Source organism: Onychostruthus taczanowskii, unplaced genomic scaffold, assembly GCF_017590055.1.
Source record: "Onychostruthus taczanowskii isolate IOZ18803 unplaced genomic scaffold, ASM1759005v1 scaffold14, whole genome shotgun sequence".
Lineage (NCBI taxonomy): Eukaryota > Metazoa > Chordata > Aves > Passeriformes > Passeridae > Onychostruthus > Onychostruthus taczanowskii.
In genome coordinates, this window is record NW_024498573.1 from 1,427,269 (window position 1) to 1,454,921 (window position 27,653).

Here is a 27,653-nt window from a genome sequence, read left to right on the forward strand (position 1 = left end):
GATCCAGACAGAGACTGGGATATCCAAAGTTCCAGATGCACAGGGACTGGAACACCCAAAGATCCTAATGGACAGGGACTGGGATATCCAAGGTTCCCAATGGACAAGGACTGGGATATCCAAGGATCCAGACAGACAGGGACTGGGATATCCAAGGATCCAGACAGACAGGGACTGGGATATCCAAGGATCCAGACAGACAGGGACTGGGATATCCAAGGTCAGACAGGGACATTGTGGGACACAATCCACCCGGGACACCTTGGGAATGCCAAAGGCTCTGCCACAGATGGGACACGGACAGAGCCCTGACACCTGGGGCAGCTCAGGACCATGGACAGGGACCGGGATATCCAAGGATCCAGACAGGGACTGGGATATCCAAAGTTCCAGATGCACAGGGACTGGAACACCCAAAGATCCTAATGGACAGGGACTGGGATATCCAAGGTTCCCAATGGACAAGGACTGGGATATCCAAGGATCCAGACAGACAGGGACTGGGATATCCAGGGTTCCAGATGGAGAGGGACTGGGATATCCAAGGTTCCCAATGGACAGGGACTGGGACACCCAAGGTGCCAGATGCACAAGGACTGGGACACCCAAAGATCCTAATGGACAGGGACTGGGATATCCAAGGTTCCCAATGGACAAGGACTGGGATATCCAAGGATCCAGACAGACAGGGACTGGGATATCCAAGGATCTAGACACACAGGGACTGGGATATCCAAGGTTCCCAATGGACAGGGACTGGGACACCCAAGGATCCAGCTGGACGGGACTGGGAGATCCAAGGTTCCAGACAGACAGGGACTGGGATATCCAAGGTTCCAGATGGACAAGGACTGGGACACCCAAGGATCCAGCTGGACAGGGACTGGGACACCCAAGGATCCAAACCTTCCTCCGTGTTCTGCGGCCGTCCCAGAGTGGAGCAAGAGCAGCAAGAGCAGGCGGTGCCGATTGTTAGAGGTTCATTAAGCTAAAGAGGAGTCATTAAGGTGTCCCGGGGTGTCTGTGGCACAAAGTGTCTGTCTGAAGCCTCTGGCAGTGAGCTCAACACTTCCAGCTGTTTACCCTGTGGGGAAAGAGGACTGCTAGGACAGGAGGAAAGAGCATCCCTGGCACAGGGAGTGCCAGCTCATGGCTTGCTCAGGTACCAGCACATCGTTCCTAAAATATTCCCAACATCTCCACGAGTCTGTTAAGGGTGTCCTCTGCTGCCAGGCCTTTGTGTTCCATGGGGTTTTCCATACCCTGCACCCTTTCCCTTCAAATCTAAGTTCAGAGCCTCTTGCCAGTTGTAGGGCACTGATTTAGAGTTGAGTAAAAGCTGGGATTTTACAGCCCTGCTTTTGTTCTCACAAAAAGTTTTTGTTCTGTCTCTTTCCCTGTGCCTTCAGTGATCTCTCTCTGAAAATACACCTCATTTCTCAGCTCTTGGCACCTGTGGGAAATTCTCGTCTGCACCTGAGATTCAGCTGCTTCCCCTGCAGGAACACACCTGGTGCTCCTCAGCTCCCACCCCATGGATTTGCCAGGGATTTATCCTACAATGCAAGGAGGAAACAGCTCTGGAACCCTCCCTGTGTGGGCTGAAGGCTTCAAGAGGAAGCAGCCAGGTAGGTGTGAGAAATAAATACATCTGAGGGAGCTGGAATATGTGTGCAGGGGAAAAAAAACTTTTAAAGGGTTAAATGCATTAAGTAAATGATCTGCAGCAAATTAATTGTGCTGTTTTCCTGCCTTGATGGGCTCCTTGATGGGATTTGTGCTCAAAGAGCATCCTGGGCTGTCCCTCACAAAGTGGGGACAGCATTGCTGTCCCTTCCCCGGGAGCTTCCCCCAGATCCCAAGCACCCCCCAAAAAATGAATTATAAACCATAAATCCCAGCAATGGGAAGGCCCTGCCCCTCCAGGGACCTGCTGCAAACCCTGCCCATGGCCCTGGGATTGTGCTGATGGCCAGCTTGGGGACAGTTGTCCCTGCCAGCCCAAGGGACTCTGGAATGACAGCTGGGCTCAGCTCTGGGCACCAGGGGAGCTCTGGGGCTCTGCAGGACCAGGAGCTCCAGTTTATTCTGGGAATTTGGCAAATCCCAGGCAGAAGGGGGACTCCAAGGGGATGCACTGTTCCCACTTCCACTCCCTGCAGAGCTGCCCCAACACCGACCTGGACATTTACCAGGCAAGCAAAGCCCAGAAATGGCTGGGCTTTGGTTTCCCCAGCTGGAATGAAATCCAGACCCCATTTCCCCCCAGCCTGAGGTCCTGCTCAGTCCTCACCCCTGAGACCAGCCCTGAGCTCTCAGGGACAGGAACTGTGAGGGTTTGGATCACATTGGTCATAAATAAAATTATGAAGAGAGGCTAAAGGCAGGCTGGCCCAGCCACAGCTGAACCCTGCTGGCTGAGGGATTTGTGGCTGCACTCCTGCATTTCCCACCTTCCCAAGCCCACCAGGCTGTGCAGCTGCCTTTGCTCTCTGTTCAATAATCCCTTCCCACTTCACAGCTCCTTTCTTTATTAATTGCTTCCCTTTTGGACTGGCAGGAGGGGGTTCCTGCTGTCCTGACAGTCCCTGGACAAGCAGGGGAGGTTCTGCAGCTTCCCTTTGTGCAGGGAGGGACCTGAGTTGCCAGCTCTGGGCTTTTGCCACTCAATCCATTCCCCCTCTGCTCAGAAAAGGAAGGACAACAGGCAGAGATGAGATTTTGCTGCAGAAATTGGGATGGGTGGGGGGAGTTTTGGTGTGGGGTACCTCAGGTCTCACTGGGTGCAGAAGTTTAGACATGAGCTACACAAAAAGGTGCTAAAGCCCAACTCTGGCTGTATTCACAAATCCCTTTGTAATTTTTGTATTATAAATGCAAAATAGTTACTGACAGACCCCTGAGAATGCAAGGGCAGAAGAAGAAATCCAGGTATCAAATTCACTGAGTTCTGAGCTGTTCACTTTTTTTGCTTTCCTCATTCTCCATAATTTCCACTCTCAGATATTTTCCCCATTCCTGATCTGGAGCAAGTCTTCAACTCCTCGTGAGGTAAAACAAAGAAGAAAAAAGCAGAAAAGAGCAGATTGCAATTGATGTCCAACTCTCTTTGCTGCTTTTATCAGGGGACCGATCTCCCCACTGATATTGACAATTTTGGGAGTGAACATTCACTGCCTGTGTCTCCATTTTCTCCTTTTCCAGTTGCTGAAGCCCAACTCTAAATGAAACAATTCCAAACACTTTTCTTCCTTCATCTACAACCAGAAACTCCCCCAGGAACAGCCACCATCCCACCTGGAACAGATCTCCAAGGAAAAGGCACGTAGGTGAGGATGATGGCTCCCACTGTATCAAAAACCTTTTGTTATTTGCAGGAGGACCCAGAGGAAAACAAGATGAAATTATGAAAAACTGTGAAGATTTGCATTTGGCTTGAGCAGAATCCTGTTCTCAATAATGTGTTTTTTTACCATTTTTCTCCTCAACCACCTAAAATAGTGGAAGGTAGAAGAGGTTTTGAGGTAAAAGTTGCCTGGAACCACATTTTAAATGGAACCGAGCTTCCAAACTGAATGAAGGATTGAAATCTTTCTAAGCTTTGACAATTGTGTTGCTCCACAATTTATCTTTCCCTGCATTTTCCTTTCTCTCCCAAAGTGATTTTCCTCTGGAATATTTGCAGCACCACTGCTGGAACTTCACCCTCCAGATCGTGTCCATGCCTCAGAGCTCTGCTGCTTCCAGAGGGAATAACAAGAGCAGGAACAAATAATTGATCTGCAGTGGGATTGTGGTGAACAATCACTTGGCAGAGGTTATTTTAATGAACACATCCCTGAAATCAGCCCTGCACCATCTGCTCAGTTCCAGAATTATAAATTCTGAATTAGAAAACAACGGAATTCATGAACCACTCTGGCAGTGAGGGGAGGAGAGCAGCTTCAGATGATTTTTGTGCTTTATCCCAGCCTGTGCTCGCTCTGCTCCGTTCCTGTGTCAGGAATGGGTGGAAAAGGTTTGTTTTTTTTTTAATTTCTGTGTTTTATGGCAGCCACAAAGCCCCAGGAACCAAGGCCTGGAGGTGCAGGATGGGTCTGGGTGGCACCAGGAATGATCCCACAGATGGAGCTGCAGTGGGCCAGGAACAACATCTGAGTCTGTTCTCCAGGACATGAGGAAGGTCCCCTCCTCCTGTCTGCTGGAAAGGGACTTCTGATATTTTTGGAAAACTGGGAGATGATGGGAAACAGAGAACTGAGAAAAGTGTGACACAAAATCCAAGAATCTCTGGAATTCCCTATTTTAATCTGTGATATTTTTCCACTTTGAAAGAGCAAAACCCTCAAATCTGAACTCCACCAAATGTCAGAATGAACTGGGAACAAAATGCTTTGCTCCATTTGCATCTTCTGCTGAAAAAATTAATCCACAGAGGCCAAATTAAATGGAATTTCACAAAACATTTGCTTTTAACGCAGCTGCATATGAAACTTCCACAAATGAGAGCAGAATTATCCCTCTCTCAGCATTCCCAGGTTCACAGACTCCAGAAAATTAAAAACTTCCCAGTTACTCTGTAACCTCTGGGTTGAATTTGTCCTGCTCCCATCCCTGCAGTGAGTTCTGCACCTGGCCATCAGCATAAAATCATTAGAGCAGGGTAAGAATAAACTGAATTATCTCATTGCAGCCCAACGTGAAAACCCAGATCTTGGGAAAACGTTGGGATTGCTGAATTATTTACATGGCTCTGACAGCAATGTTGATTTTAGAGTCCTTTGTAGTCAAATCTAGACACAAATCTCTCTCTGTCTCATGACAAGTGTTTATTTTCCCACTCCTGAGCAGTTAAGCTGAATCTCTTAATTATCTTTAAATCAAATAATGCTGTTCCGACCTTGGGAGCTGAACTCAGGCCTCGTCATTCTTTGCTATATATCAGGCAGAGGTTTTATAAAACATCTGTCTCCAGCCCACATCACCCAGCTTCCAGTGCGCTTGGTAGGATTTCTGAAGAAATCCAGATTTAAAATTAGCAGTTCTCAAGTAAGTAAATACTTATTTCTCTTGAATAAGAGGAACATTAAAAAAAAAAAAATAAAAAGGAGATTTTTTTTTTTTTTTGTCTCTGACAAGTCCGGAAACAAAGAGAGCATTTCCCCATATGTTTGTGTCTCCTTTTTTCCCCCATTGTTCCATCATCTCTCTTTTTTCTGGCAAACCAAGATTAAACCCCCTCCAGTCCCTTTGTTTTTGTCTTTGCAGGAGCTGTGGATCCTTTTTGAGGAGGATGTTTAGAAGTGCAGGCAAATAATAACCTGAAATAGGATCTTGAAATGAAATGTCCAAACCCTTCAGCATCTGGTTTCTTTTTGCTTTTCTCCTGTTGAATTTCACCCAAATTTTGTTCCCTGGGACTGCAGGTGCTCATTTCCATCTTCCTTTTTTATCTTTTTTATTGCCAGGCTCTATTAATGAATTTCTCTGTGGTCCTTCCCAATCCCCCTCACCACAATTGCTGAATTTGATCGTTTTTCCCTTTTCCCACTCTCCTTCTGCTTTCAGCTGCTCCACCTAGTTAATGTTTATAATTTTCCCTGTTTTCCACTGCAGGATGTTTTGCTCAGCTTCAGCTGAAAACCTTGGAATTTGGGTATGATGGAGAGGAGTTGGTGATGGAAACCCAGGGATCCACACAGCAGCCACGAGGTGGGGATGGCCCAGAGCTGCTGAATTTCTGCTTTAGATTTGTGCCATTTCCACGTCGCAGAATTTGATGTTTCCACAACAGAAGCAGCAATTTGGGCACCAAAGGACAGAAATGAAGCAAATTTCAGCATCAACGAGGGGCTCCTTGTTTGCAGTGAGTGAAATGCATTTGCTAATTATAAACCAGAGCAAACAAGTCAATAAATGAGAGAGGCCATGCAGGGGATGTGGGGAAGAGGAGCCCTTTCCCCTTTTTCTCCCATTAACTCCCCATTTCCATTTCTCCCTCGTTAATGTTAAGCTTGGCACTCCATTACAGGCACTAATTAGCTCCAGATTTTGGCCTCCAGTTCGTTTTTGCACCATAATTAATGCAACAGCCCTAAGAGCCCCAAATTTGATAATGAGGAGAGCACTTGGAAGTGCTCAGGCACAGAGCAGCCCATTAAGAGCAGCTCCCAGCCACCCCCACATGGGAGGGCTCACAGTGGGCTGCTGGCTTTAAGTGTTTCAATTAATGAAACACAAGCAGCATCAATTAATAATATTCAAATGGAAGATAATTTTTTTTTTTAATGGTGGTTTCATCACTGGCATAATTAAATCTTTTATCAGCTGGGGAAAAAAAAACCCCAACATTTGTTAAAGCTGTGGAGTGAAACAGTGGCAAAAGCTGGAGCTGTTCAGTGGAGTTTGTCAGGTTTCAAATGTGCCACAGGGGGAGAATCTCAGAATCTCAGGGTGGAAAAGCCCTCCCAGCCCATCCAACCCCAGCTGTGCCCTGTCCCCACCTTGTCCCCAGCCCAGAGCTCTGAGTGCCACCTCCAGGGATGGGGATCCAAACCTCCTTTTCAGTATTTACCAACCCTCTCCCTCTGGGAATGGGTGGTTTTTCCCCACTGAAATACCCAGTGGAAAATGGAATTACAGCTCGTTGAAATCCGGCAAAAAAACTCCCCCCTCCTTCCCTACTTTGTGTGTGAACAGCAGAGCTTTTTTTTTAGGTGTCAAAACCAGATTTTTCTGCCCAGCATCACGTGTTTGGTAACAAAAGGCTGGCATGTGCACATTGTTCCTGTCACTCCTTTGTCACTCAGGAGCAAATGCCACCAACTCCCTCAGAGCAGCTGGGAATCCCTCCCACCCTCCGGGCTGAGGAGAGAGTTCTGCTCCCCAGGGAATGGCTTCCTGCTTTTTGTCCTGCCAAATCCACAGTTTTGTGTCCTGGGAGCTTCTGTGCAGTCCCAAGGTGGTGCTGGGAAGCTGTGCTTACTTTAAAGTATTTAATTTAAGGGCTGAGAATTATATTTTCTTGTAATGGAGTAATGACATAAAAATTAAATAACGAAATACCAGTTAAATAATAGTCAATTTAAAACCTGTTACATTTTATAAGGAAAAAAAATTAAAATTAATAATAAATAACCTCGTGATGCCTTTAATATCTCAAATAGGACTTGTTGTAGGTTAAGCTCATTAAATCTTATTTATCAATCTTACACACAATTTTAATTTAAGTTTATTTGGCTGCCTTTCCTCAGGTCTCCATCCTATTGAGAGAGCAAACACCAGGTTCTACTGTGTTGTGTTCAGTGTGAGTTTCTTCTCCCCTTTCCTTCCAGGTTTTCCAATTAATAATTCGATGATGTGATTAAAGTAGCACATTCCTGGCTTTGGACTTTCTCCCTTACAACCCACGGGGTGTGAATTTGTACAGCTTCATCCGTGGGATTGTGAACAATATTAATTAATTGTGAGCTGTGCTCCCCGCTCCTCATCCCTTGTGAGCCTTTTATCAGGATTAAATGTCACACCACAGATGGGGACATTGGCAGCGGGTGCTGAATTTGGATAAAATCTCCACATTCTCCCTCCACAGCCTTGGTTTTGAGTGCAGGCTGGGATTACAGGCTCCCTGTATTCACAATTCATTCCCTGCCTCCTTCCTGGGCAGTTTCTCCTGGTTTCAGGCTGTGCAGGTTCCCAGCCAAGGAGCACAGCTTGCCCGTGGCTGTGTTCCTTCCCCTGTTCTCAGGAAGGATGATGCTCCCCTGGCTCATCCCCTTCCCTGCCAAGAGCTCTCCCAGCAGGGTCAGATCCTCTGCAGGAGGGGGACAGGAGCTGCTGCTTCATCTTGCTGTGATTCAGAGGCTGCTGAGCCCCCAGTTCCTGTCACCCTGTCCCCAAACCTCCTGTGCTGCTGCTCTTACCCCACCTCAGCCTCTCCAGGGGCTGTTCCTGGGATTTTGTTCAAATTAAACCCCTGAGGATCTGTGCAGGTGGTGCCAGAAACCTGCTCCCTCTGGGATTTCAGGGACCCTCTGAACCTCTCTGGAACAAAAACCTGAGGAAAACTTTTTTTTTTTTTTCCCCTGAGCATCCTAAAGAGCAGAGCCTCAAATGTCCTGAAGGTGACCAAAAGAAAAATGTCAAGCTCAAAATCTGAATGTGCCCTGTCCAGGGCAGGAAGGGGTAAAAATCTGAATATAAGGCATAGCTTATTTTGTGGGGAGGATGAGGGGAACCCAAAAAACAAGGGACCATAATCAAGCAGAATTTATTTATTCTCTGATGGGTTTGGGGTTTTCTTTTACTCAGAGTAAAACCAGCTCTCAGCAACTCCTCTGGAGATCATTCCTTAGAGAAATTCCCTGCAGACTGGGACATGACATGAAGAGTTCCACTGATCAATGAATTGATTTTGAGCACAGGAGGAGGGAACCAAGGCCATCAAAACTCCTCTGAGTTTGTAAACCCTTTATCTCCCTATCCCTGCTGTTTACACGAGGTTATTTCTGGTATTTTGTGCTTTCTTCTGGTCCTTCTGCAGATCTGTCTTTCAGGGCCACCTGTGAGACCCCACCTGTCCATTTCTTGATATATTGCCATCAAATTTGCTGTGCAGAGCAAAAAAAATAAGTTCAAACTTCTGAAGGTTTTGCCATCCCTTGGTTGCCCCTGGGCCTGTCTATTTTCTGCTCCAGAGGAGATGACACAGTCCATAAATCTCTGCCCTAGTCCCTGCTTTGGTAAATAAAATCTGCTCAGATTTATGTCTGCTCCTTCCTGAGGAAAAGCAAAGCAGTGATACATGTGGCAAATGGAACAGAAAATTGCTTTTCACCCATCAAGTTTCCAGTGTAACTAAAGTTTGGGCTCTCCTACAGCAATAACTGATCTCACAAAATAAACCCAATTTTGCAGCACAATTCTTTGTGTTACCTTGTGGCAACCAAAGATGTGCTTTGCCCAGTAATTTAGCATATGTGTTTGGCCAGGAGAATGTGTCTGCTCCCTGTGTCTGGCCAGGAGAATGGGGCTGCTCCAGGGCTAAACCCAACCCCTTGGAATCAACTTGGCTCCTGAAAAACAATTTATGAACCCAGCATCCCAGCCCTTTGCTGAGCCAGTTCTGAATTGCTCCCTTTCATCCTCTCCAGCTGTAATTCATGCTGCTTAATTAATCTTAATTAAATGTTGTGGGCATCTCTGGAGCTCAGTTCTCTCTTTATTTAATTACGCTAACACACCATATAATGGTCTCTGTTTGATGGGATGTTTTGCACAAGAGTTTAATCCAGAAGCTGAAAGAATTAATTAGTTCTTAGAATGTCTCCAGAGGGTTGGCCAAGTAAACTGTGAGTTTGTCACAAATGCCTGGACTCTGCAGCGACCAGAATTCATCCCTGACACTGCACACCTTGAGCCACAAACACGTTTCCCCTTGCTGGGGCTCTCAGATCCCTGTGGGATCTTCTGGAGCAGGAATCACTCATAGGAGACAGGGAGATCTGGGATTTGTCAACATTTTACAGCTGGTTCCTGTTCCAAAAGCTTTTCCCCCTGTGCCCTGGCCACTCTCTGCACACCCACAGCTTGGGCCAGCCCCAGAAGGGATCAGCTGCCCATGGAATGGGAATTCCAGAAGGGAATGATCCCCCTCTTTGCCAGGGCTTTGGTGGGAACAGGGCATTTTCTTCCCCAGCACCTCCTGCGACCTTGGCACATCCACACTGATTTCTTTGCCCAGCAAGGCCTGGAGCTGCTGGGCCTCCTCCTCTTTGCCAAGAAGAACCTGGGATGGCAAAACACAGAAAACTGCAGGGAAACTCCTGGAGCAAGGACAAAGGGCAGCCAAGGCAGGGACAGTTCTGTGACCCCAGAGCTCCTGATGCTCCTGTTCTGCTTGACAGCTCCACTTGGGATGATTTTGTCACAGGATCTTCTCTCTAGCTGTGATTCCTTCAGGAACAGAACTGTAGGGCAGCACAGGAGTTCCACAACAACCATCCAAGGGTGGCCTGCTTGGGATGAGCACCTTGTCCCCACTCACCCAAACTCACTGCAGAAGTCTGATGCTCCTGTTCTGCTTGACAGCTCCACTTGGGATGATTTTGTCACAGGATCTTCTCTCTAGCTGTGATTCCTTCAGGAACAGAACTGCAGAGCAGCACAGGAGTTCCACAGGAGTTCCACAACAACCATCCAAGGGTGGCCTGCTTGGGATGAGCACCTTGTCCCCACTCACCCAAACTCACTGTAGAAGTACAATCCTTCCCAAAGACAGACAAGCAGAGCCTGACTGGTTTGCTCCCAACATTTCCATGAACTTTCTGCTTCTTCTTGGCCCAAGCAGGGAGCTCTGGATCCATCAGCCATCTCTGCAGGGATTTGTGGGTCAGGAGAGGGTGGTGATTGTTGGAGACTCAGGTTCTGAGGGCCAACTTCCATCCATCCATCCTTCAGGAACCGGCTCCATCCCAACGGAGGGGAATTCCAGGTGGGCCAGGCCCTCCCGAGCAGGCAGCTGGCAGTCCAGTGCTTATGGCAGAACCATTCCAAGAGCTATGACAATGACACTGTTGATAGCTCTGGAAATGGCGCTGCCATCGGCACCACGCGAGGCTCCGTCCCCGCTGCTCCTCCTCGTGCTCCTGTGGCCTTGGGGGGGGGAAGGAACGAGGATGGAGGAGCAGCTCTGGCTCAAATCCCTGAAATCTTTAGGAAAAGGTCCCAGGGAGGGTGTCTGAGAAGCCTCCAGAGGTGCTGGCTGCAGTGTGCTGCTGCTGGAGCGTGCCCTTGGGATACAGAGCACACTCACACTCACACACAGTGCCTGTTTCCCCTTTTACCCTGGGTTTAACTGGAAACAAAGGGAAAGCCTCCCTCTCTTTCCTCATTCTCTCATTCCCCCTTTGCAGTTTTCTCTCCTTCCCTTTGGATCCAAGCCAGAGCTGCTGCCCAGCCCTGGAGTTCCTGGTGCTGAGAAAAGCACGTGGAACTGGCAGGGCACCCGCTGCACCTGCCCAGCAAAGTGCCACAAATCCAGCTCTCACTTCATCCTGGAGCATGCTGCTGGTGAAGCACTGATCATTCTTACTGTCCTTCCAGCAGGAAGCCTGTTCCAGGGTGGGTATTTCCATTGCTTCTGTTCCTCAAAACTGAAGGATTTATGCTTTGGAAAGCTGGGCAGCTCCTGGTTTCTGCTGCTGAAACCTCTTTCCAAGACATCTCTTGTACCACTACAGCCAGAACTCCCAGCAGGGATCATCCTTACCACACCAAGCATTGTTGATGTAGGAAAAAAGACAAAAAGGAGTTTTTCCTTCTCCTTCCAGGCACATCCTGCAGTAGCAGGGATCATTACCACACCAAGGGGTTGTTGATGTAGGAAAAAAGACAAAAAGGAGTTTTTCCTTCTCCTTCCAGGCACATCCTGCAGCCTCCAAGGATGATTGTGGGGAAAGGTTTGAGTTACAAGGTGAAAACACTTTTTCTGATGCCTGAGGTGTTTCAGTCAGCAGTGCTCCTACAACAGGCACTGACAACTCCTCTCTCAGAGCTTCTAAGCCTCAAAAAAACCCCCAGCACGATCCCCAATAACTTTTCTGCAGCCTCACCGAGGATCTCATCAATAACAGCTGTGACAAAAACAACTGGGGACATAAACAAGGACAAAGAGAGGAGCAGAAGAAGAGAAAACAGTCTTCACACCCCAGTTCTGTCTCCAGACCAGGGAAAAATGGCCCAGAGCATGGAGGGGGCTGCCCAGGGCACCTTTTTCCAGTGCATTTTGACTTTTTTGTCCTTGCTCCTTATTGCTTCCTGAATCTGAATATTTTGCTGCTGTCCTGACCTTGAGGGAGGTATTTGTCACTTTGACCAGGGAAGTGTAAAATCCTACCAGACCACATGTTTTGTAACTACTTTGCATAGATATGAGGGAAAAATCAAGATTTTCCTCTCTGTGCCCAGCACAACCAGGGGAGAGGTGTTATGTCCAAGGGTCACAGGGTTTGGCAGCAGCTCAGCTTGGATTGTTCCAGGCAGAGGTAACACTTCCCCAGGAGAGCAGAGAGAGCAGCACACCCAGCAGCCCACACCTGCAGCCTCTCTCCAGTGCAGCTTTTTGGGAAAATTGCAGCCAAGATGGATCACAACAAAGGGGTGGACAAAGGGATGCTTCCAGAGGGGTGAGAGCAGACAGAAACACTCACAGAGGACATTTCACAGACACCTGACACAAAGGATTGAGGGAATAACAGCTGGGTACAGCTGCAATGGAGACCTTTGAGTGCTCAGTGAAGCCTGAGATCCCAAAATGTGAGGAATCCCGAAGTGTCCCAGCCAGGCTGGACAGGGCTTGGAGAGTGGAAGGTGTCCGTGGCAGGGGGTGGAAGAGGTGAGCTCTAAGGTCCCTTCCAACCCAAACCATTCCATGATTCTCTGTTCCTGCAGGCCTGGGAGGGATGGTGGCAGCTCTCCCTCAGTGCTGGCTGTTCTGCAGAGCAGCTCCAGGGAGCAGATTGCAGCCTGAGCTCAGCTCTGCCACCCTGCGTGCCCAGCCCTCCCAGGGAACCTCCCTGGGGAAAATTCCAGATGGAGGGAACAGAAACAGCCCTGAACTCTGCTGGTGCAAAATCTGCTGCCTCGCTGAAATCTGTGTGCCTGATGAGGAATAACCAAAAGCATTGAAGGGAAAAAGCAGAGGGAAGCCCCTGCCTGCCCCAAATCTGTTGGGATAGTTGCAGGTTCAGTGGGAGCTGTGCAGTGCGCCCAGGATTTGGGCTGCAGGTGAAGGGATGGGTGCCTGGGGATGCTGCAGCTGCTGTGGGGTGTGGCACTGAAGGGAGAGAGGCATTCCCTGTGTCCTGCCAGCCAGGTCCCACACAGGGAGGCTGTCACTGTGAGCACCAGCACTTTCTCAGTCCTGCCATGAGCCCTGCTCCTTTCCCTGCCCTCTTACAAAGCCATTTTGAGGAGGAAGCCAATTCCACGCTTCTTCCGCTCTTCTGGAGCTGCATCTGTGGAAGTGCCTGGCCCTGGAGCATTCCCAAGGTGGCAGGAACCCAGCTGAGGGAAGGGGAAGTCTCTGAGCTGTCAGGTTTAACCAATTTAAACCAGGTCCAACCTGGCCTTGGACACTGCCAGGGATCCAGGACCTCCCCACCCTCACAAAGAAGAATTTTTCCTAATATCCAAACCCATTCTCTGTACCCTGCTTCTGTCTGTGTGCTGCCCACTGAGGAGATCCTGCAGTGCTGTAGCCTGGTCCTTGGAGTGAGAACAACCATCCCAAAGGGGAAAATCCCTCTTATCCACATTACCCTGCAGCAGGAGCCCACTCCCAATGCCCTGCCAGACATCCCCATTTCCCTGGGGCTGCTGCCTCCACCCCACAGGTGTTAAGCCATAAATCAAGGAGGGTTTACAGTGGGTTGCAATAAACAGTGAACAGACAGAGCTGCAGTAATAAAAGAAAGGACTTACAGAGCATGGTCATGGCTAGACAGGAGCTGGTCTGCTGCAGAAGAGCAGGAGGAGCTTGGAGACAGAGGAACAGCCACTTTTAGTGCAGGAAGGAGCAAAGACAGACACAGTGAGGGAGTTAAAGGGAAAAAGGAAAAAACACAGCGCTGGTTAATCAGGAAACAGCCCCACATCAAACACTGAGCAGTCAATGGCATCAGTCAGAGCTACATCCCCAAACCTCCCACTGAAAGGAGCCTGACTTCAGTGTTAGAACCATCTGAGCCATCAGCTGGAGGCCTTTTCTCCATAAACCATTCTGGGAATCATTGTGCTTTTCAAGAAAATTTCCCCATAGGATTTTAGGCAGGAATTCTCTGCTGAGCCTGTTTTCCAAAACCTCTTCAGCATTGCTCTGGAAGGGATTTGGGAGCTGGGTCCTGCCTTCCTCCCAACCATTCCATGAGCACCAGCCACCCCTGTGCTCTGAGGATCCTCTCTGGAGGAAGCCACATCTGGCTTTAAACCCAAGTCCAGGGAATTGTGACTTGGCCACTTCATCTGTCCCCATGATTTTAGCAGCCATGCTCACTGCTAAAAAACCTGATTTATGGAGGCAGTGCAGAGCTGCTGGAGCTCCCTGGCTGGTGGTCCTGGAGTCTTTTGGCAGCTCCAATGTGCTGGAATGCTGGGTTGGGGTTTTAGGTACAGATGGGAGAGCAATAGCTGAGCTCCCTGACTCAGTCTGCAGTGCAGGAGGACAGCAGTCACCACTTCATCTTTAGCAAAGCTGGATCGATGCCTGCCTGCAGGATGAGCTTCAAAATCCCCCTCTGTGGGCTGCTGGTCTTTCACCAATCCCCTGAAGTGGAACAGGGAATTCCAGGGGTTCCTAAAACAGCTGTAACCCCACTCTCATCCTGCACTTTTCTCCTGAGCCAACAAGAGCCTGAAACTGTGCACGTGGAAAAGAAAATTCTCCTATAAAACAGCAGTCCTGGATTGGAAGAAATCAAATTTCAGGCATCTACAATTCCTCAGAGTTAAACAGCTTTCTTTATGTCATGAGAGGATAATGTAGAACTGTCCCTTAGTGTAGCTGAGTGTGAAACAGGAGCCTGGAAGCTCTGTGTGTGCTGGGCCTGCAAACAGGAGAGCCCCTGAGGGAGGAGAGGAGGGCAGGGAGCTCCAGGAGAACCCAGCAGCCTGTGTGCCCAGCTATTAATTATGGGACAAGAAGAACTCCAAGGTGAGCAGACACAGTTTTACAGCCAAATCTTGCCAGGCAAACACATGTGAAGCCAAGCAAGGGAGAAAGAGGGTTTTAAGGAAATTAATTTAGCTTGCAGCTTATTTTAAAGGATTTTATGGGCTTGTTTTAAAATTTATCAAGGACAAAGATCCTTTCATAAACAGAGGAATTAGTTTGTCACTGCAGTGCATCATTCATTTCCCTGAGTTCTGTGAGCTGGTGTTTTATGGGGCTCTGTCACAGAACAGAACCATGGAATATCCTGAGTTCCCACAGGATCACCCAGCCCAGCTCCTGACCCTGCACAGCCCTAAAATCCCAATCTGACTGTCCAAACCCTCCTGGAGCTCTGGCAGCTTTGAGCTGTGCCCATCCCTGGGGAATCTGTGCAGTGCCCAGCACTCTCTGGGGGAAGAACCTTCCCCAAAATCCACCCTGACCCTGCCTGGCCCATTCCCAGCCCTTCCCTGGGTGCTGTCCCTGTCCCAGGAGCAGAGCTCAGTGCCTGCTTTTCCTCCCTCCTGCAGAGGCTGAACAGGGCTGTGCCCAAGGAGGATTTCCAGGGATGCCCAGCAGCTGCATCCCTGCCTGGGAGGTGGATGGGACACTCCTGCAGGATAAAACATCCCCCCTTGAGCTCTTTGAAGCTCTCCTGGCAGCACTCGTGGCAGTGTCACTCGTAATTGCTTCCCTGCCTGCGGAGCAGCTGCTTTGTGCAGTTCTTGTCTCAAAAGCTGGATCCGAGTGTTATGAAGTGCTTTCAGTGCTAATAAACACCAACTCTGGTGCTGTAAAAGCCTGTCACAAAAGCAGCACAAGGCATGAATCTCCCTGAATGCATTAATGTGCCTTTAATATATCAGTGGAAACTGGGACTGCTCCTGTGCACTGACAGATCAATCTGTGATAAAGTTACTCATAGATAACATTAATGTGAGACATGAGCAGTTTCTTGATTTTTTTTCTTGAGTTTGCCTGTTTGGCTCTGCTCTGTTTCATGTAGCTTTGCAAAGGGATAAATCCATATTTTTTCCTTCAATTCTTAAATAAATCTCCACAATATATTGCTCAGCATTGCACTTAAACTGTTGTTTATGTGTTTTTCCAGAAGTGGCTTCACTTCAGTGGTGGAAAAAGCACTGCCAGGACTCAGAGCTTGGAAAACACGGAGGTTAAAGGAATTGTTAGACTTCATTTTGAGAGAAAAGGATTTCAGAGCAGGAAAAGGCTCCTGTGTGGATGTCACATCGTTTGGGCCATGCCATCATATCAGGGCAAAGTACAAAAAAAAATGGAAGGGGCTGCCCAGGGGGGTTTGGAGTGCCCAGCCCTGGAGGGGACCTCCAAGGAATTCCTGGAGGTGGCACTCAGTGCTGTGGGCTGGGGACAAGCTGGGGATGGGGCACAGCTGGGACTCGATCCTGGAGGGCTCTTCCAGCCTCAGGGATTCCACGATAACACAAACACTTCAGAGATAAAGCAAAAAGCTCTTTAGTGCCACAAGCTCTGCCGTTCCTGAAGCGCTTTGATGGCTCAGCGGAACGACACAAATTAACAGCCTCATTAACAACCCTTCTGCCAGAGCTGCAGGAACATCTCTGAAGGGCTGTCAGTGACAGTGGCAGACACAATCCACACTCAGGGACGTGACTGACTTTGAAACCAGTGCCAGGGAAGGCTGAATGAAGCAAGGTGGGAATTCTGAGGGAAACAGCAGCACAGGGAGGGAGGAATTCCAAATGAACCACGCAATGCTCCTGTTCCCAGCCCAGGACTGCCAGAGCAAGGGAAGGTCACACAGCCAAGCCTATCCCAGTGCAAAACTCATTCCAGACCTGGGCCTGGAACGTGGCTGTGCCTTCCAATCCAATTTAAGGGCAGCCCAGCAGAAGGCCTGGCTGGGAGTCCCTGGGGAGTTCCCAAAGTGCCTCCTAAATCTGGTTACCTGCATTTCAAAATGCTCTTTCCTGGCTGCCTGGAATGGGCTGTCACAGCCCCAGAACAGAAAGATGAATGCAGAAGCGAGGACTGGAAATCATCAGCTCATGCAGGAACAGCCTCAATCAGCTGGATTTCATAGGGATGGAATATTGGCAGGGCAGGATGCCATTCCCACGCTCCCACAGCAAAAGTGCAGCTTCACTGGTGGCAAACCCAAAGCAAGGCTGGCTCTGGATCAATTCCCAGGCTGGGTCACCATTCAGGATGCACTGAGCAGCACATGGTGGCAAGGATCGCCTCTGCTATGCCAAATAAATCAAACCAAACCCTCAAATGCCAATTTCCTGGTTTGAAATGGAAAGTTGAAGCTCAGAGCTGCCCAAGGGCTGGGCTCACAGGTGGGTGAGCCTCACAGGCAATGGGAAGGATCTCAAAAATGGCAAATTTTCTCAAATGCCAATTTCCTGGTTTGCAATGGAAAGTTGAAGGTGGAAAGACGCACAGAGCTGCCCAAGGGCTGGGCTCACAGGTGGGTGAGCCCCACAGGCAATGGGAACGATCTCAAAAATGGCAAATTTTTAAAAAACAGTCACATCACAACAGGTGTGCTGAATGTCCTCAACACCTTCTTGGAAATACCAAACTTCTGGCCAAAATATCTTGGGAATATCAAGGTTTTCTCTCCCACAGACATTCCAAAAGCCTTAAAAGCAATTTTAACACAGCAACAGGGAAGCTTTTCCACATTGTGACTTTTTAATGGGGTAGTGCATACAATGCTTAAATGAATTCTCCTCTAGCGATCAGAAAGGAAGAGAATTATTGAAAAGAACAGCAAAGAAGTGAACCTAAAATTAAAATGCACTTACACAATTAGCTCTGAGTTGTAGATACTGCTGCCACGAGGAAGAACAGAACATGACAATAATTGCTGAGGTTTCCATAGAATTTCTAACCCTAAGGCATGTGGAGCTCTTTGCACATGCTGATTTGCATTGTCTGAAAACACTTCGCTAATAAACCAAATTAATCTCTCGAGAGGAGAGAACCAGCCCAACACATTCAAAGGTTAGTTGAAACAGAAGGAGAGTAGGTGGAGAGCAAGGTTCTATCCATAATAGTCTATTCAGGCACCAAAATTAGTTTTAAATCCTGTTTTGGACCTCTGGAATGAGTGGAGAGCCTGACAAAGGACTGGGAGTTGGATCCAATAGGTGCTGCATTATGAGGGATGGCTGTTTTATCTGAAGGCAGTTGTTGAAGTTGCACTCCATTATTTAAGTGGGAAGTTTCCACCAGGCCTGGGCTGTGCCAGGAGGAGCTGTCAGGCACTTCACCTGCAGGATTTTGGGGCTGGGGGCTCTGTCTGGTCATGGATCCCTAATTCCAGCTGCACGACACAGCTGCCCTCACTGCCCAAAGCACAAATCACACAATTAGAGGCAGACAAAGATGAGTGACATCTCAGTCATCTCGACTCTGTCTGGCCATGGATCCCTAATTCCAGCTGCAAGGCAGACCCTGCCCCAGCACGACACAGCTGCCCTCACTGCCCAAAGCACGAATCACACAATTAGAGGCAGACAAAGATGAGTGACATCTCAGTCATCTCGAAGCTCCAGGTGCCCTGCAGAGCCTCAGCTTCCCCACCAGACACAAAGTGATCCCAAATCTTGTATGGGGCCAAATAACAAAAAGGGGTTTAGCTGCACTGTAATCTCTTTTTCCAACATCCAGGCATATTGAAAGGGATTATCTTTCAAAAACTGAAGGAAGCTGTGCTATTGCAAATCTCTAATCCCCTCTCTCCTTTGTAGGAAATAAGATAAATATCTTGATTTCACTCAGTACAATTACAAAAAGCTTTTATCTTATCAGAAGCTCTCTGTTCCCTCCAGGGAGGCGTTTTTGGAGCTGGGACTGGCTTCAGCAGTTCCTGCTCTTTGGGGAGCAGGGTTTGGGGGAAGGGGGCTCCTCTGACACAGGGTGGTAACTTGGGCTTTGTGGAACACCCACATTCCTGCACCTGAGGGTTCCTCTGCTCCTGGACCCTGCAGCAGATCCCAAATCTCCCCTGACTCAGCCCAAATGTGTCTGAGTGACCTCAGATGGTCCCAGCTCCCTGTGCCCTGAGAGCCCCAGTCCCAGGGAATGGCACAGAAAGGCTGGCACTGATGCCAAGCTGGAAAACCACGCCAGGGAAGTTGGAACACAAGTTTGGTTGTAAATATTGGCAAAGCTTCATTAAAAAATTAAGAGTGCTCCCTCAAGAAATGACAAAACTCTTTTTTTAGTTGTTACTGAGTCTAATCATCCCTCGTATTTTTAGAGAATTCCTTTCCAGGTTGGCAGCTAATGAAATTTAGGTGAAAATCAAATTACTCTTGGCTATTTAACAACATTAGCATTTCCAGGCAGCAATGAGATCCCCTCAGCTTGGGCTTGGTCTGGAGCCACTTCTGCTGGCACAGGGAGCTGATCCCTGGACTGAAACCTCTGGAGTGGAAAACACATCTTGAACAACCTCTGGCTGCCCTACCCTGGGCAAAACAAATGAAACATCACTGAAATCATCATTTTTAGATGCTCATCGTTTGCTGTGTCTCTCAAGCTTTTGCTCAGGAATTTCCAAAAATAGAATTTATTGGGAGCGTGCACCTTGGCAAGGGGGGAAGTTCTTCCCTCATGGTGCCGTGAATAAAGGAACTGCTGGAGAAGGGGCAACACAGACCCAAAAGCTCTGGAGGTGCCACCAGCACAAAAACTCCACAGCTGCCTCCAAAATACCTCCAAAAATGCCCAGTGCAAACCCAGGGTGAAACAGGGAGTCTGGGGAATGGAGAGGAGGGCAGAGCAAGCCCAATGATCCACCTGGGGCTCATGAACTTGTCCTGAAGGAGACAGGACCTGTCAGAGCTCTGACTCATCTTGCAGGATCATGAAAATTCCCAAGCAGTCAGAAATTTTAACCCTTTCCAACCCCTGAGTGTGCTGCTCTGCCTTGGGGAGCTCTGTGGTCTCTTCACCTGCCCGAGTGCCCAGGGAAGGATAAAGAACAGGAGGAGGAAGAACAGGAGATATTTTACCTGTCAGCCCAGATCCCAAGAGACCCGCTGGGTGCACCAGGAACAGCTCTGAGGGACAACCTCTTCATTCCCTGAGCTGAGCCACAGCTGCAGCCCATGAAATCCCACCCTCACAGGTGGGGTGGGGTCACTGCTGCACCCCCAGCACCACCTGTGCTGTGGGGGAACCCTGGCTGAGAGCCACACATCACAAACCATTCAAAAAACAGCACAACCCGTTCAAAAAACATCACAACCCGTGCAAAAAACATCACAAACCATTCAAAAAACATCACAACCCGTTCAAAAAACATCACAAGCCATTCAAAAAAACATCACAAACCATTCAAACACCCACACAAACCATTCTGTGGTTCCAGGATTCTGTGATCACTCATCCTTTTGCTCCACAGCAGCTCTGAGCACTTTACTACCACCAGGGATTTATTTTTATTCCACTGGATCCATGGAGCTGTTAAACCTCTAAAAACTGGAGCCTGAGGTGCTGCACTCCTGTTCCAGTGGCAGCAGGGAGCCCTGGGGCTCACTGCAGTTCCAACCCCACAAAGTGCTCATTTCTGCTTTTCTCCACTTTGTTTCTCTTGGCTCATTCAAGAGAAAAATCAGGAATCGTTCTCCTTTGGAGAAATCCTATTGACATTTGGAGAAGACCTCTCAGTGCTGGAAAATGAGTGGTAAATAAACCTCTCACTAGAGCTTTCCCTGGAGAGAGCAATGCAGTGCTCTGAGCACTTCTGAGAGGAAATGGGAACACAGCAGAGTGACCTCCCTGACCCAGGTGTTGCAGAGTTTGTCTGCTCTGATCATTGCTCAGATGTATTTCACCCAAAGTCATCTTCTTTGCCGTGGCAAAAATTCACAACTTGTTTTATCCAGGAATTCCAGCAATGCTGACCTGGCTCCCCATCCACTTGTGCTGTACAAGAGTTCAATAATTCATGGAGGCAGGAGTTTGTTGGTTTGTGTTGAATAAATATCTACTTGTGACAGAAGAAATGCAAACAATCTGTTTCAAGGGGAGCACAGCATTTTTCAGATTATTTTGGCTTTTTTCAGTCTGGTGTTGCACAGAGCCCTGAACACCCAGAAATCCCCATCTATTTACAGTTCATTATTGTGCTAATTTTTGTCATTTGTTCAGCACAAGGTCTGTCCCTCTTGCCACTGCCCTCCCTGCCAGGGGACAAAAAGCAGCTGTAAAATCCCACTGGCACAACCTCCCCTTTTGCAGAAACTTTTGGTCCCCTTTCCTAAAGGAGATGCAGCAGAGAGCATCCACAGGGTCAAGCTGTTCCCTTCAGACCAAATGATGCCAAAATTCACACACAACTTCTGCATTCTTCCAGCTCTTTCCCGGGCACACCTCTGGAGGAACTGCCCACACCTGCTCCCTACAAACCCAGGCTGTCTGAGCACCTCAGGATTGCTTTTACCCCGTCCCTTTCTAATAAATTGCAGGGATAATTCTAATAAATAATTGCTGCCCCTTCCACCAAGATGCTGCAAAATGAAAGCAATCCTGTACAAACTCCTCTTGCTGGTGGCTGCAGGCTCTGGGCAGCCCTGGGCTGATGCCTTCAGTTTGAGCTTTGGTATTTCCCAGACTCTGCACTGCCCCGGTACAGAACTCTGAACTCCACATCAAGTGTCAGCAGCTCTCCTCACAGCTCAGGCATACAGAACAATCCTTTTCCAGCCCAGAACCAAGGACACCGCTGCAGCTTCAGCCCAGAAAGTGCCACCAACAGGGAATGGAGGAGAGCAACCTGGGAGGATGGGACTGCATCAGCTGGAGCTGGAATGGGACACTGAACCCCAGTATGAAATGGACCAAAACTGATCAAAGAGTGAGAACTCGTGGCCAGGAGTCCACCTGGGGTGGAGCCACAGCCGGGCTCCTGCACTGCCCCAGGTGTGTCCTGTGAAGGGCTTTTAATAAATCCCTGCTTTATTCCTTTAACACTGTAGCCTAGGTGGCCTTCTAGGCAGCCTCTGAAGGCATCAGGGCATGTTACCATGATATTTTATGAAAAATCCCTTCACCAGGATTTCTTCTCCTGGGAAGATGAGAAGCCTCTGAAGAAAAGAAAACCAATATTATCTGATCGCTTCTCCCTGTGTTTTGCTGCTTTGGAATGTGGCAGATACATCTTTGATTGGTTCCATGTGAATTGTTTTGACTTAATGACCAATGCCAGTCCAGCTGTGTCGGACTCTCTGGTCAGTCACGGGTTTTTATTATTCATTCTTGCCTAGCCTTCTGATGTAGCCTTTTCTCTATTTTTTTAGTAATATAATATAATGTAACACAATATATCAGCCTTCTAAGAAACATGGAGTCAGATTCATCTCTTCCCTCATCCTGGGACCCTCACAACAACGCCAACAAGGGCAGACTCACCTCAGCACGTGCGTGGAGCCATTGATGGTGGTGGTGGAGCAGGGCACGGTCTGGCCCAGGATGGAAGGCCTTCGGTAGCGCTCGTCGCCGCAGCAGAGGATGATGAGGAAGGCACGTCTGAAAGCCTTGTTGAGGAAGGCGTAGAGGAAAGGGTTCAAGCCCGAGTTGATGTAGCCCAGCCACAGGAAGGCCGTCCACAGCTTGCCGGGCACGGTGTAGTTAATGAAGGGATCCACAATGTTGGTGACAAAGAAGGGGGCCCAGCAGAGGCAGAAGCAGCCCATGATGATGCACAGGGTCTTGGCAGCTTTGGTCTCGGTTTTCATGCGGTGGCTGCTGTGCTGGTCGGGGTGGTGCTGCCGTGGCTCCTGAGGGCCATGCTGTGGCTCCTGAGGGCTGGGCCATGGCTCCTGGGGATGCTGCCGTGGCTTCTGGGGGTGCTGCCGTGGCTCCTGAGGGCCGTGCCATGGATCCTGAGGGCCATGCTGTGGCTCCTGAGGGCCGGGCCGTGGTTCCTGGGGGCCCTGCCATGGATCCTGAGGGCCCTGCCGTGGCTCCTGAGGGCCCTGCTGTGACTCCTGAGGGCCGTGCCATGGATCCTGAAGGCCCTGCTGTGGTTCCTCGAGGCCCTGCCGTGGTTCCTGGGGGCCCTGCCGTGGTTCCTGGGGGCCCTGCCGTGGTTCCTGGGGGCCCTGCCGTGGCTCCTGGGGGCCCTGGCGGGGCTCGGCCGGGTTCCCCGCGCGCTGCAGCAGGCGGATCTGCCGCGCGTGCGCCCGCGCCGTCACGTAGATGCGGTGGTAGGCCAGCACCATCAGCAGGAAGGGGATGTAGAAGGCCACCACGGAGCAGGTGATGGCGTAGGGCTTGTTCACCATGAAGATGCAGTAGGTGGAGTTGGAGGCCTTGTTGAATTGTCTTTGCTGGATCTGGGGTGCGGAGGGGAGGGTGAGGCAAGGAAGGAGGGAAGAAGTGGGGATCAGAGAACGGGCTGGGTTGGGAGGTGTCAACTACAGTGCTGTCAATCAGTTTAGGAAGCTTTCTCTACGGCCTCAGGTCAAATGTAGTGCTCTCTTGACTGTCAGTCTGTCAGCACAGAAAGTCTAAAATTCTCAGTGTCCAGGACTCCAACAGGGAGAGACCTTAAAAATCCTCTTGTGTTACCCCCTGTCATGGGCAGGGACACCTTCCACTAGACCAGGTTGCTCCAAGCCCCATTCAGCCATCCTTGGGCACTTGGACACATCCACAACCTCCATGAGCAACCTGTGCCAGGGCCTCACCACCTCCCAGGGAAGGATTTTTTCCTAATATCCCATCTAACCTGCCCTCTGCAGTAATTTTGGGCTCCCTTGTCCTGGCACTACTAGCTCTTGCTTTTTCTACCAAGAGAATAATCCTTCCTCTTGTTTTAGTGAGAGCTGCAAAGGCTGAGGGGACCAAGGACTCCTGAGGTGTTTTCAGGGGCCAGCTGGGCTTGGCCTCTTTTCCAAGGACACCTCACTGAACTGGGAGTGAATGTGGCTAAAATCCTCTCCCAGGCCACTGCTGTCCCTGTGTCAGTCCTTCCAGGACAGAGCCACCTCAACCCCCCCTTAAAGACCCCTCCAGAATCTCAGCAGCCCCTCCGCACTGCCAACAAGAAGTTTCTCCTTCTTTTCCCCTTTCCCTGAGAATTGCTTTTTAGAGAACATCCAGCACCCATCCAGCACGCTGGATTGGTGTCCCTGCTTGGCTGCTCACCAGATCAATGATGCCAATGCTGTTCCAGCCCTGCATGATGGGGAGGAAGGAAATGAAGGTCGGGATCACCCAGCAGCCTCCCAGCATCAGCGTGATTCGCAGCGGGGTCATCTTGTTCCTGTACACCAGGGGCTGGCAGCAGATGGCATAGTACCTGCAGGGCAAAAACGGGGTCAAAAAGCACTTCTTCATGCAGAAAAGCCAATTCTTTATTCCCATAACTCATTTTTCTGTAGTTTTCACGGACTTTGTGTTCAACCCCAGTTGGCTGGAGTTTTCCTGGCGCTCAGTTCATTGGTTAGAAGGTGTTTTTGTGTGTACCTGTTCAGACTTTTTCTATTCACAGGTGTTTATGTATTATTCTTTGTGGACTCTAAAATTATTATTTATTCCTGAGAAGACCAGATCAGCAAATATCCAGTTGCATACTTTCACTGGTCCTGACCTGACAATCAGTCTCAGATTCCCAATAAAATATTTTTTGCTCTTTAGCTTTTTGGATTCTTTAAAAAAATTATGAGGGCAGCAGAACCATGAATTAGAAGAATTAAATTAGCAAGCACACATGTGTATTAAAGAGCTGCTCTTCAAGATGTGCATTTATTTCATCAAGATTTGAGTGGGACCAAGAGCTTTGTCCTAAACAGGCACAAAAATATAAGAATTTCCATTTTTTCTTAAGAGTTTTTTTTTTTTTTTAAAGTCATGTGGAGTCAACCGAATTGCTTTATTTTGATAAAATCAGATGATATATTCCACACAGAGGTTTGAAATAATATCAAAGTGTCAAAAGAAAACATTTCTTAAAAGTCTCTTTGAAACAAGATTCAAAATGTCACAGGGGAAAAACGCTGAAACAGGCATTCAACTCCTGCAATTTGATAATTCCTCTGTTCTCCTCTGGTTTCCTGTGTGCATGAAAAATCAGCCTGTTCCTCTGGAAAGCTGCACTTCCAAAAAATGGGATTTGCCAGGAGCTGTCTTTTAGAGCTGTGGGTGCAATGTTCCTCTGGTGGAGCTCCAGCTCCCCTGGGGCTGATCCCTGTCCAAGAAATGACCTTGGAATTCCAGCAGCAATTCTGGGGACGTTTATTGGGACAGAGGGAGCTTCAGAGCTGCTCCTCTGACTCAACACAAAGGATCTGTAATAAATTTAAACCATTTCATTGTTTCTTATCTCAAAGTCACCCACTGGAAGTGCTGGACATCAAAGGCATCAAAGGCAAGGCACGAGAGACTCCATTTCTTTGCAGAAAGGGCAAAAGAAGAAATCCAGTAAATGAGAGGATAAAACCAGCCAAGACAGCAGCTAGCCTTTGACAAGTTGGATAAGCAAACAGGAAGAGAAAGCCACTGTACACTGGTAATTAAGTGCAGCAGGAAAACAATTCTTGCCAGCAGTTTGAGTGATCACATTTCTCTGCTCCTCTCTCAGCTGCAGCTGAAAGAATTACACTGAATTGTTCCTGCTATTAAAGGCCATTAGAGTAAAAATTATGCCTGTAAAAATGACACCTTAAGCTCTCATATTTCCTCCCTCCCAGTGATTCAGCAGCAATTTTCCTCCACTTTCATGTCAGAAGATTTTATTTTATTTCACTTTCCCTGCTACGAGAACTTCCCCCGTGCTCAGCCAGCCCAGCTGGGCTCCTCCTGTCACTGTTTTGGGTGACAAAGTGCCCTGAGCAGGGTGTGGGTGACAGCTGTGTGGTGGGGAGGGAGGCAGAGGAGCACAGCAGCCACTCCTCAGAGCCCAGCAGGGTTTCCATCCCAGGAATCTGATATCAGACAGCCGTGGGTGCCACCAGAAGGCCTGGAAGTCACAGCTGGTGCAGGAGCTGGTGGTTTGATGTATGTGGTGGCCTGAGCATTTAAGCAGCTATTTATTCACTGGGAGAAAAGTAATTATATCTGTGAGATTGGAAATAGTTTTAGTCAGAGGCTGGAATAAAGACATGCTCTGTACTCCTGCTCCATCCCAAGGCTGAGCTGTTTGCCTGGGCTCCCAAGGAACGTCTGTCACGTGCTGCTGTGGCAGCCTGATGGATGAACATAAAATGCAATACATACACATGATTAATGCCATGTCCAGGCCCAATTAAATATTAATTCTCTCTATTATCAGACAAGTTCCTTGCAAATGTTCACTTCCCTGTTCCCTACAGCAGAGGAGCTGGTGTGAAACCTCCTCTCCTCTGCAATGACATCCTCCACTGAAGGGGAAACACAGGAATCCCTTCCCGGAGCTGCAGCTCTTCCAACAAAGCAAAGGTTAATATAATACTTCTCCTTCTCCTTATCAGACATTTGCCACAGGAATGAATCAAGTGCTAACATTTCACAGGTGGCTGAAAAGAAGAAATCCATCATTTCTCTGGCCTTATGGCTCTTTGGCCACTGCAGAAATCACAGAATCACAGAGAAGGTGTGGAATCCTCTGGACTACAGGAAGGGACTTGGGAAGGGACCTTAAAGATCATTTAATTCCCCCCCTGCCGTGGCAGGAGCACCTCCCACTGTCCCAGGCTGCCCCCAGCCCCAGTGTCCAGCCTGGCCTTGGGCACTGCCAGGGATCCAGGGGCAGCCACAGCTGCTCTGGGCACCCTGTGCCAGGGCCTGCCCACCCTCCCAGCCAGGAATTCCTTCTCAAATCCCCCCTATCCCTGCCCTCTGGCAATGGGAAGCCATTCCCTTGTCCTGGCACTCTTTTTCCATCTTCCCCCAGGCACTGGAAGGTCTCAGTTGGGAACCAGTTCCACAGTTCTGCAGTTCCTGGATCTGCCTGCCAGCAGCACAATGGGCTGTGGGCCATGGCAGGGAATTATTGATTTATCCAAACACCTCCTCAATCCCCTGGCTGTGCAAAAACTGCCCTGGAGTGCTCAGCTCCTGCCTCAGCCCCACTGAGGCTCTGACCACAGCCCTTTTCCTTCCTGCCTCCTGGGCACGGCAGAAATGGAATTACTGAGCTGCAGGAGATCATTGCCTGCCCCTGGAGAGAAATTAAAGCATCTCCTGGTTTGCAGTGCAGTTTGGAGCTGGGAGCCTGCAGGCACAACCCTGCAAGGAGCTCTTCAGCTATCACAGACAGACAAATCCACCCCCAGCCTTATTAACAGCCTGGCTCTGGGGGTGGCCCACACTTCAAAGCATTTGGTGTCATGTGCATATGGAAAATGATGTACAGAGCATATGTTGGACCATCCTGGGGCCAGGATGAGCCACAGAACACTCACTGAGCGCTCACACTGAGTAATATTTCACCCCCCCTTAAATCATCGAGGGAAAAAGAAGCCAAAAGATAGGAAAACTGGAAAAAAAGAAGACAAAAGGATGGGAAAACCGGATAAAAGAAGGCAAAAGGGTGGGAAAACTGTGGGTGCTGCTGGCTCTCTCCCAAAGTTAGGGTGCAAGTGTCAGTGGGAGGTCACTGCCCTTGTCCTTGTCCCTCAGGGAATCCAGATGGGGACAGAGTCTCCAGCTGAGCCCTGACCAAGTGATGAACCTAAGGAGCCACAATTTCAATTTATTTGCGCCTTTGGGAAATTAATCCTACACTGCTGTTGCTGATATTTCAGTGAAAACAGGTTCTGGCCTCTGTATAACCAGATTTTAACATTTTTTTGGAAAGAACAGCTCTTTCTATTTTCCTTTTTCCCACTGAGCAAATAAGCTTTGGGCTCTCGTTGTGCCAAAGAAAACAAAGTTCTGCATCGTTGGTCCAGAAAAAGAAAATGTCCTAAAATGATTATATCTAACAAAATTAAATTCT

General features: G+C 48.8%; 1 protein-coding gene across 1 annotated transcript in view; it reads right to left on the reverse strand.

Annotated features, from left to right (window-relative positions):
- The window catches only part of HTR4 (5-hydroxytryptamine receptor 4), a 36,612-nt gene that overhangs the window by 766 nt on the left and 8,193 nt on the right, over nucleotides 1–27,653 (reverse strand). Inside the window, exons 4-6 of the mRNA XM_041397791.1 lie at nucleotides 23,882–24,035; nucleotides 22,870–23,067; nucleotides 22,142–22,509 (exon numbers count right to left, since the gene is read on the reverse strand). Of these exons, the coding sequence (XP_041253725.1) occupies nucleotides 22,142–22,509; nucleotides 22,870–23,067; nucleotides 23,882–24,035 (720 nt within the window). The remainder of the gene's footprint in view (nucleotides 1–22,141; nucleotides 22,510–22,869; nucleotides 23,068–23,881; nucleotides 24,036–27,653) is intronic.